Raw genomic sequence first — 9825 nt, 5'->3', positions numbered from 1 at the left:
TTTTCCACTTAAAGTCTTAGCTGACGTCAGGTCAGCTGACCTTGTCTCCCCCCTCCTGGAAGCAATGCGAGGTTTCTTGGTTAAGCAGAACGAATGCATCGTTCTCTCTCCCCGATACCTCTAGCCAGGTAACTTCGCTGCGTCCAATTCTTGTCTTCTGAGATATAACACCATGTAGTCCAGTGTAAATCGATGAATATTTCTGAGGAACATATTACTTCCATCTTCAGTGCTAAATAGTAAACTGACCTTCTTGTCTGCTTCATCCTAGTATCTTGCTTGGTTTATTGTTTGACCCTGATGATGGAGACATGTTTCCCAAAACATCAACAGACTTGCAACTGACAACAATACATTACGTCCCAGAGAACAGACATCTTCAAATATTTAACACTACTGTATCAATTGGTAGTTACCTGAAAACTTTGACTGTAGGACTGGAATCAATATCCTGGTTACTGTAGATGCATGCCAACTCCTCCACCAACTCTCGACTGTGCTCTCCTGACACAAACAGTCCCTGGTGTCGCTTGAAGAACTTGGCTACAGATTGACGATGTCCCCCTCTCAGCATTTCCAAGTATAGACGGCAGAACAAGGGGCACAGCAGTGCTGCCAACTCACTCTTGCAGTCCTCTGACTTTATCTCGCTGATCCATGTCTTTAGTCTAAATAAAATTTGGTAAAAATTCAGGCATTCAGCTGTAAGTATCGCCTCTACATATTCACTAAATGTATGCTAAACACCATTTGTTTTCCCACAGATGGCAGGGAGGCTGAATTACATGCAAATATTCTGATTTTATGTACCACTGTGAATAATGAGAATTTGGTGAAAATTTTTCAGCAAATTCCTTTGCAAATTATCCGCATGAGACATCTGTTTCTTTGGCATTTCACTTCTATGGTTTCAGGCCCGTTGTTTCCCTTCTTATGCGCGCAGATCAATCCATGCTTCCATGGTCCAAAGACAATCTCTCAGTTTCTACTGTCCCAGGACAACTGTCTCAGTTTCCATGGTATCTGGCTTATCTAACTTCTATGGCCCATTTCAGTTTCTATGAGCCCAGGCCAATCATTTCAGTTCGAAATTTCCTGCGCTTAAGGTCCCCCCTCCCTCCGTCCCAATTTAAAATCCAAAGTTGCTGACTCTGAAATAAGCACATGACTGATTCCTTCCACACCCTCTCCAATTCATTATTCACTAATCATGTTATGATTCAATGTTATATAGTTTGAACTACTGACAGCCATGAAACAACCCACATATAAATAAGAAGTTCTGGGAAGAACTAACTGCCTACATTCCTTTCACTGTAATTTGAGTACCTGATATGACACATAGAAAGGAAACTTCAATAAGCATGTGTAATGAAGTCAGTACACCGATGAAGTCTGGGAGGCTGCAGTGTTGGTATTAATGGTGTGAGTTATTTATGAAATACACCACTCAGATGGCCTCAAGTAGCATGATATACATACCGAGTTTCATGAAGATTAGTTTGGGCATTCAGGCAATATTATTATTTCAATAATCTGAGAGGCTGTAATGTTGGTATTGTAAATGGGAATACCTAGTGAATTATTCCACTGAGATGGGCTCAAGTGCCTAGACATACATACCAAGATTTATAAAGAATGGTTCAGGCCTTCAAAAGTTGTTACTTGCGGGATACATATAACAGACACACAGAAGACCCTGAGGTGATCTCATAAGCCTACATTTACTTTTTTCAAATAAGCAAAGTATGCTAAAAATGAATAAAAGCAAAACTATGAATACCTTAAGTCTGCAATTCGCAAAACTGCAATTGGCAAGAGACTCCTATATTTGTCTGAAACACTATCTGGTTGAAGAAAAACATGAAAGTTAAGATTTCACATGCACCGAGTTCCTTTATGTGCATTACTTATGATACTATCAGTATCTAAACAATACAGAATTGAATGGTAGAATGACTGATGAATTGGAAAGGATTTTGAAAGAAGTGGCTGTGGGTTCATTTGTCTGGAGGGCCTGAGGAAAATCACAAAAAATCTCAGTCAGGTGGATGGTGCCCTAGCCAAAATTTGGACCAAACACCTCTCAAATACAAATCAAGAGCATTAAGACTCGAACATGTAGTTCAATTACATTCTTAAAATACTGCTGTCACTAAAAAAATGTAGTTAAATGTTAAGGTTAGTAAGGGTCTCTCAGGCAAGATTTCAACAAGGTGTACAAGAACAGAAATGAAAGATAATAGGCAGACAAAGAACATGTAAAACCAGACTTCTGTATGGAACAGAGACAAATATAATGTGCACATGGAGCATCCCATTATGCCCATGTATAAGAAATAATGACAATAGAGAAGCAATAATGAAGCTTGCTGGCTGCTAAGTACCTTAAAACATGGCCAATAACAAACGCTGAAACTCTCATGTATGCATGTAACACACACTTCCAACTTCAACAACAACTGCATATAATTTAGATGCACCACTTAAAACTATATACTATGTGACTTCACTATACATGATCATACCTGGTAAATTGCTGATCAATCTGCACTGTGTCATTACTGATGGTACTGAATATGATTGAGTTATTTCTAGTTATTTCCTTATCAACAGCTGAAAGGACAGCCATTTGCTGATTTGTCTGACTTAACTGCAGTTCAGACTTGCGGAAATTTTCTGTGTCCTGTAACACAGCACTAGGTTTTCACTAGCAACCTATAAACAAACTTTCACAAAATAAAACACATATTGTCAGTAACAGCTGAAAGAACCAAAGAAGTTCACAAGAGATTATGACACCCTTCCAATAAATGTAAAATAACAAAATTCATATATCCAGACATACTTTGGACACCAGCTGGATCACATGTGCCAATCAAATTGCATGACCTTGCTAACAAATCCTTATTAACACTGAAACCTGTAAATAAATGTTAGAGAATATTAGAATGGACCATGAAGACGTTATGTGGATGTGGACTAAATTCATCTGGTTCAGGATATGTATCATGAAAAAGCTCCTGTGAACACAGTAATGAATGTCCAGGTTCCATAAGAGCGAATTCTAAAACTGTTCAGCAACTATCAACTCCTCAAGAAGGGCCCTGTTCCATGAAGCTAGTTTTAACTAAATTCAAAAGGCCTCAAGCAACGTCTGCCAATGCAGTGACTCAAATGCGAAGTGTAATATGTATTCAACCCCCGCATTATTTTACGAGATGTGATAGTGTACCCTGCACCACGAGCTACCCTACTTGTTTATTCTAAGTTGTCCGTTTCCTGTATGGGGTAGTCTAGACCCCGAAATTCTGAGTGAATACAAAATAAGAGGTTCACCCTTTTGGGGAGAGACGTGCTTATGGGCACTTCCTGCAGGTGTTCTCCCCTCGTGATTTCAAAAATCATTTTAATTGGAATCCTCATTTAGAATTCCTATGACCATCCAGTGCTCCATACGTCTGAATGGTCAAACTCTTCTTTAAGGACGACGAATCAAATGTCGATCCTGAATCTGACTACGCCCTCAATAGGCGTGTCTCTGGATGTCCAAGCACCAAGTTCGGGGTTCGAATCCCTTTAAAAACTCAGGCTTTGCCAGCCACGGCGGACACCACGCTAAACTTTTGACTTGTTCACTTCGGTCGGACTCCTCGCTAGTTTAATCACTAGCTTCACGTATCTGTGTGTTATTACTGAACTTCAGTGCGACATCATTGAGTAGTACACTCAGCACCTCCCTGGAGGCTACCTCTCACTACCTGCCGAATCCTACAACGTTGGTGCATAGTGCACTCACATCCTTTTGTTCATTTATCAAGTAACTATAATTAATATTCCTATTGTAACCTTGTATAAGCATTTGATTCAATACATCATTCTATTAACCTGAAAACCGACTTCCGAAGACTTGAATTTCAATTCTTAAGTGCTCCAACGATCCCAGTCCACAAGACTTCCGCTCGGTCTATAAGTACTTCCCATCACTATCCTTCGGGATACAACAGAAGAAATACTTACTACATGTCCTTATATTCTTAAGATCACGGTTTTCTGGGATGTGACGACGATTAGTAAGATGGTATCGCTGTTTGGGACAGACATGTGCTCTCCATCTTCAACGAAGAAAATGGAGACAGTAGGATCTCCCGAAATGTTGGTTTCTATCATTCACACTATACAGAGTCACATCTCAGAAGATCATAATCTTAATACTCAACGCCATGAAAAACACAAACCTCATTACATTCTATATCACTCATTTGGACTATCCGGATGGAGTTTTCTTTCTACGGTCCACTTTCGGCCAAATGTTTTATTGTTCCGCATTACCATATTTACAACTTAATTACTATACAAGGAATAAACGTCTGCGAAGGCATATTTTTATGCCCTCTAACTCTGTATTATTGAGGTTATGTTCGATAAACACAGGTTTATCGAAACATTAATACCATACCAGCTCCATTGGAAAAGTAAGTTCAAATTCATTCCACTTACAGTATAATGACGTCGTTTCAAGTATGAACCGACTGTTGCTTTAACAACTTCATTTCTAGAACGTTTCATTTTGATTAACTTATTTTCCGAAATTTGCATGCATATTTAAACACTTCAACCATGAACAACTATATCGTTCTATACTAGTTCCATAATTCACAAGTTTCATATTTTGTTACAACTTTACCAATCACCACAGCAAACGCGAACAACGCGAACGTAGACACAAAGTTACTGACCAATCACATTCGATTTCGATGCGACCAGCTGATTCCTTCGTGTTGCAATGTGCATGGTGTGGAAGTTGATGAACGTTGATGAAAGTGGCACGGATCGCACTGGGTCACACAGATGTAGCTCGGAAAGAACCGGTAGAGCAGTATCACTTGGTAAAAGGGAGTTAAAAGTATTGCTCTGTAAATCTGACTTAAAAATATGGAACATCCTAGAAAGGGTAAATTATACCGGTTTATTATAACTTATGTTCACTGTGATGCTGTCACATATTCTTGGTTTAAATTTGAGCTTGAATATTTAACCTCCTAGGAAAACCTGAAATAAATGTAAATAAGCTCGGTATCGTAAGAATAATTTTTAAATGTGATCAGTGTAAGTAGCTTGGCGTTATTCTCCTGTTCTGTGACTGCTTTGTGTGTGATATTTTCTAGTCAAGAAATGCGCCAAGGCTATAATATTAGAAAGTACCTTTATTCCAATGGAATATGTTGTCATAGACTATTTCATTCGGGTTTCCAGGTTACGTATCTAGAATATAAGAACCAGTTCTTTTGTTTTTTTGGCAGTAAATAGCATTGTTTGATAGGATTTAATGTGCAAAGGTAACAGATACAGCTGAATAAATTTAAAGATCAATATAAACTAAAATTTTTAGCTTGGATAGCAAAGAATTGTTATTGAATAGTTTTAACGATGAAGTCTGTGAAAACTCAGATAACAGGTAATATTAAATTTCAATTAGTTTGCCAGCTTCCACCTGTTGTCTCCAGGACAACAAAGTTTCATTATGAGTGCGTTAATTCAGTCCCTGTAATTGGTAGAACATAATGACAGGTTCGATCAAATTGTAATAATGAGAAGATCCAAACATAAAAATTGGAGGTAAAAATGAAGTTTTTTTGTTTGTTCCATTGATATCCACCAAATCATGAAATGTTACAGATGCTGTCAAACAGGTATTGCCTTTGCCTGTTCGAATGCAGGGAGATGGCATGGAAAATGAAGCAGAAGTTAAAAGTGATGCTGTTCCTGTGAAACGAGATAAGAATAGTTTAGGAAGCCGGCTGATCTACAGAGCTCCTGACTTCAAACACTTCACCCCTACACCTCCAGTTATTACTGGGAAATTAGTCAATTTGGTTCCAAAGAATATAACACAGACCAAGAAGGATAAAATTCTGTTGGGTAACCTGAAGGGCAAGGAGCCAAAATTTGTGCCATATGAACCTTACAAGGCTGCAGTGAAGCCCATCATACCATATGAGAAAAAAGGAAAGCCAAGGGATAGAAAAATTTCACAAAATTCTTTGGATCTGAAGATTAGGGTTACAAATATGCCAGATGTTAAAGATGGTATAAGAGAACATGAGGAGAGCAGCAAAGAGGCTGGGGTTGGCGACCAGACTGATGCTGCAGCACAGGAGAGGAAAGCAATGGAGAATGAGATCAAGACACTGAGAGAAGAGAATGGACAATTGGAAAGTCAGTTGAAGTTCCAGGCTCAGGTATGTGATGAGGGAGGGAGTGGTAATGTGTATACATGTTTGGAAAGTTCTGAGTTTTGAGTCTCAGCAAGTATAACAGCTGGAATGAATGTGGTTTTATTCATTCCCGTATGGTCTCATGTGGCATTGATGACATCCTTGGACAACTGAAATCTACGACCACGTAGCTTTGCTTTCAAGTGGTGAAAGAGAAAAAAATTGCATGGTGTGAGATCAGGTGAGTATAGAGTGTGTGGCAAAACAGTGACCTGTTGTCTTGCCAGTACCTCTTGGACAAGAACAGAGTGATGTGCAGGGGCATTGTCATGTAGCAACAGCCAATTCTTCCTACACGAAACATTTCGCTAGGGGATTTGTCTAGTTTTTGGCAGAACTTTATGTTTACCCGTTGTTCAAACCGTTACATTAGATTTTTGATTTCCACCACTTGCATTTAACTGCGGTTCACAATAGAGGAAGTGACAGAGCATCATATCATGCCTCAATCTAACTGTTGTAGTGCATTACGACGACGTTTTGCGACCAGTCCATGAACTTATTGACTATGGTAGTAAAAGGGATTGGAAACATGAGAGAAAAGATGGAAATAGTTAAAGCTGTGGAGGTTTGTGTAACAAATTGAATACCTACAGTTATTAAATTAGTTTACTGGATGAGATCTCTTCAGGCTGGTCTGAGAACAGGAAGTAAAAGACATTGTTATAGTTAATGCATCTTTTCTGTATTATAATTAGTTCTGAGCAAAGTTCTTATGCTGTGTCAGGTGAATGGGGAACTCAAAAATCTGTTGGTGGCTGCAGTAGGAGAAGATCTGGAGACACGGGTGCACCTGCTGACAGAAGACAAGCTGCAGCTGGCACGTGCCTTGCTCAACTCAGCACAACGTCTGTCAACACACCAGGAACAGACAGAATGGCTCGCAGGGCAATGTGAGGTGTGGAGGAGCAAGTTTCTGGCTAGCAGGTGTGTGAGTTTGCACACCTTTTGCTTTCCAAATCCCCACACTGAATCTCATTCTCAGTCCAGTTTCTATACATTTGTTGCACAGGTCACATAAAATATTTGCAACCAATGCAGTCCAGATCCTCTTTCTTTAATTTAACACTTGGAACATGGGTTAATGTCTCATCTCAGTCTCTTTCCATGGTGTTTTCTATTTGGCATGCATTTTTTATTTCTCCATCCATTTCCACCTTCTTGACCAATTTATTCCAGTTACAGTACATTGCTACAACCTAGCAGTCCTATTAAACCAGCACAAATTTTGTCTATAATTGTAACATATCCTATGCAGTTTAATGGTGGAGGAATTGGCCCGTTGGAAGGCAGCCCTGAACCAGAAAGCTACCGACCTGCAGGAGGCACTGAAGAGAGTTCTAGAGGAGCGGGGTAAGGCCCGGGAGTCTCTTCTCAACACGTACAGGTACATAGGCCTTGTAGCATTGATACATATTTATATTATATTGGTAACAGTGGCACACAGACATCTGATACTCTGCCCACAGAAACCTGAGTGTTCTACGGGAGAATTTCGACCACACATACAGTATCAGCCACAAACCTGAGCTGGCCTCAACTAACATTCTGGATCTTGCAGCAGGCACCATGCTTCTCAGCAAGTCCCTGCATCATACTCTCCTAGGCAGTAGCAATACACATGCAAGGACAGAGCCAGACTTCACTGGCTTAAGCATGTCCACTTGTGCCGAGAAAATTGCAGAAAGTGTAAGTTGGCTTCTATGGCTTTTTCAGTAATTGAATCACCCCAGAGCAGTGATCAGCAGAAAGGGGTTTGCTTAATTTAAGTAGTCTCTTCTTTGTGAACCCCTGCACTCTTTTGTTGCCCTGATGAGATTCGTGGTTGGGAAAATTTAATTTTATAAGATTTCTCAAAAATGGCTTGTTGTATGTGAAGATATTTATTTGCATTAAATATGTATCATGTTTCTACTGAAAAATGCTTTTCTGAATTGGGATTCATCTAGCTATGTACAAGAAAAAATTAATGTATGCTCTGAAATAAGATTAGGATCACTTATCTGTTTATTTGGGGCATGTGGTAGCGTAGTTGGTTGAGACACTATGCTACAAGCCAGAAGTTCGGGGATTCAATTCCCTGTGAGGTCATTGTGTTTTTCTGATGACCTAATCCTTCCAGCCACACTATGGCCCTGGGGTCAACTCAGCCCCTAACAGAAATGAGTACCAGGCACCTTCCTGGTGGTAAATGGCAGCCAGCCAGTGCATAAGGCAGAGCCATCTGTGAGCCGATTGTCTAGAAAATGTGGGAGCCTCCACATCTCACAACAGTATGGGCCTCCACGGCCTGTTGCAGGGATAGCTTTATTTTTTATGTTTATTTATTTTTAGTCTATATAACAATGCTACCAGGCTGTGTAAGCCTTGAAAGACTGCACTTAGGTTCCCACTGTGAACTGCTATGGGAGGCAGCAGTGACAGAGTGCATGCAGTTCCTGGGAACAGAGGAGTTATGTATACTTCTGATGTCTGATACATGCTAGTGTAATGCCCATTGAAAGTTCAGTGGAAAGTTTTATCATTTGTCACATAAGCTTTCATATCTTTATCTCCCTTCCTCTTTTTTTCCCACATTCCTTCCAAATCCCTTTTATATGTCCATCCTTTGGTCATTCCTCTCCCTTACTTACATTACAACAGTTCAGGTTCATTTTTTCAAAACATGCCTTGATACACAGCTGATATTTATTCACCATATTTTTTTTTTGGCATGGATTGATGTATATTAAACTTTGTGTCACATCACTTTTGCATTTTCTTTCTATTGCATTGGAACAATCACCCTAACTACAAAGCAAGTGACATATTCTGTTCTGCTTAGACCAGTTATATAATAATATGTTTGCAGCTGCTGGCAAACCCGATGCCACTCCTGCTATCTGATGCAGCATGCAGTGCTGTAATGGGCGCCGCAGTTGCTGTGGGTGGACAGATGCTCATCGGACCTTCTATACCAGTGTGCTGTGGTCACTGCAGTGGAGAGATTAAACTTGTATGAATTAACTCAGCCTCCTTGCATCATGAGTTCAGCATTTCTACTCTGTTACATTAGTCATCATAATGTGTGTGTCACATAAGCAGACAAGGGAACAAACATTGGATTACTGTTCAAGTTTTGTTGAACATAACCATTTATATTATACTGAACACAGATGATTATTTTTGGGCACAATGACTGCCATTTTTCTTGAATGTTTCATGTGAATTTTGTGTGATCTGTGAAGCATCTTCACAGTAATTCAGAAGCACAGAGGGCCTTGGAAATGGGGTTCGTTCCCCTCTGAAAGCAGGATATGAATGTAATTAGCTACGTTACCTTCACCCTTAGTACGGTGATATTCACATCATGGCAGATTGCCTGTTGTAGATGTAAATTGATGGAATCCCCATGAAACCAAACTGCCACAGAACACTGCCAAGGTGCACAAACCCTACACAAGACACTGCATTGCATGTACAGCTCTCGTGCTTACTTCAGTCACTCAGTCTCTTGTTAACAATTGGCTACCCTGGAACTCAAATTTGTCTCCATGTTTTTTTTTTT

General features: G+C 39.8%; 3 protein-coding genes across 8 annotated transcripts in view; 1 reads left to right on the top strand and 2 right to left on the bottom strand.

Annotated features, from left to right (window-relative positions):
- Positions 1-4711, bottom strand: part of LOC111872722 (TAF5-like RNA polymerase II p300/CBP-associated factor-associated factor 65 kDa subunit 5L) — a 39692-nt gene extending 34981 nt beyond the window's left edge. Inside the window, exons 1-3 of one of the 5 annotated variants that reach the window (XM_023866877.2) lie at positions 4501-4711; positions 2529-2686; positions 417-668 (exon numbers count right to left, since the gene is read on the bottom strand). In XM_023866877.2, the coding sequence (XP_023722645.1) occupies positions 417-668; positions 2529-2686; positions 4501-4599 (509 nt within the window). In that variant the 5' untranslated portion in view covers positions 4600-4711. Of the gene's footprint in view, positions 1-416; positions 669-2528; positions 2719-2848; positions 2922-4238; positions 4437-4500 lie in introns of those variants that run through there. The other 4 variants (XM_033754811.1, XM_023866874.2, XM_023866875.2 and 1 more) reach the window with 4 other exon arrangements.
- A 94-nt stretch (positions 4712-4805) lies between these two features.
- The window catches only part of LOC111872723 (golgin-45), a 13448-nt gene continuing 8428 nt past the window's right edge, over positions 4806-9825 (top strand). The window contains exons 1-6 of one of the 2 annotated variants that reach the window (XM_023866879.2): positions 4806-4954; positions 5680-6242; positions 7006-7205; positions 7537-7665; positions 7748-7967; positions 9130-9273. In XM_023866879.2, coding sequence (XP_023722647.2) covers positions 4936-4954; positions 5680-6242; positions 7006-7205; positions 7537-7665; positions 7748-7967; positions 9130-9273 — 1275 coding nt within the window. In that variant the 5' untranslated portion in view covers positions 4806-4935. The remainder of the gene's footprint in view (positions 4955-5679; positions 6243-7005; positions 7206-7536; positions 7666-7747; positions 7968-9129; positions 9274-9825) is intronic. The other variant, XM_033754812.1, reaches the window with a different exon arrangement.
- Positions 9170-9825, bottom strand: part of LOC111872720 (multidrug resistance-associated protein 5) — an 84771-nt gene continuing 84115 nt past the window's right edge. The window contains exon 30 of the mRNA XM_033754808.1: positions 9170-9251. Within this exon, the coding sequence (XP_033610699.1) occupies positions 9249-9251 (3 nt within the window). The 3' untranslated portion in view covers positions 9170-9248. The remainder of the gene's footprint in view (positions 9252-9825) is intronic.

The sequence above is a fragment of the Cryptotermes secundus genome, unplaced genomic scaffold (genome assembly GCF_002891405.2).
Source record: "Cryptotermes secundus unplaced genomic scaffold, Csec_1.0 scaffold900, whole genome shotgun sequence".
Classification (NCBI taxonomy): Eukaryota; Metazoa; Arthropoda; class Insecta; order Blattodea; family Kalotermitidae; genus Cryptotermes; species Cryptotermes secundus.
This window is presented reverse-complemented; position numbering and strand designations above follow the sequence as displayed.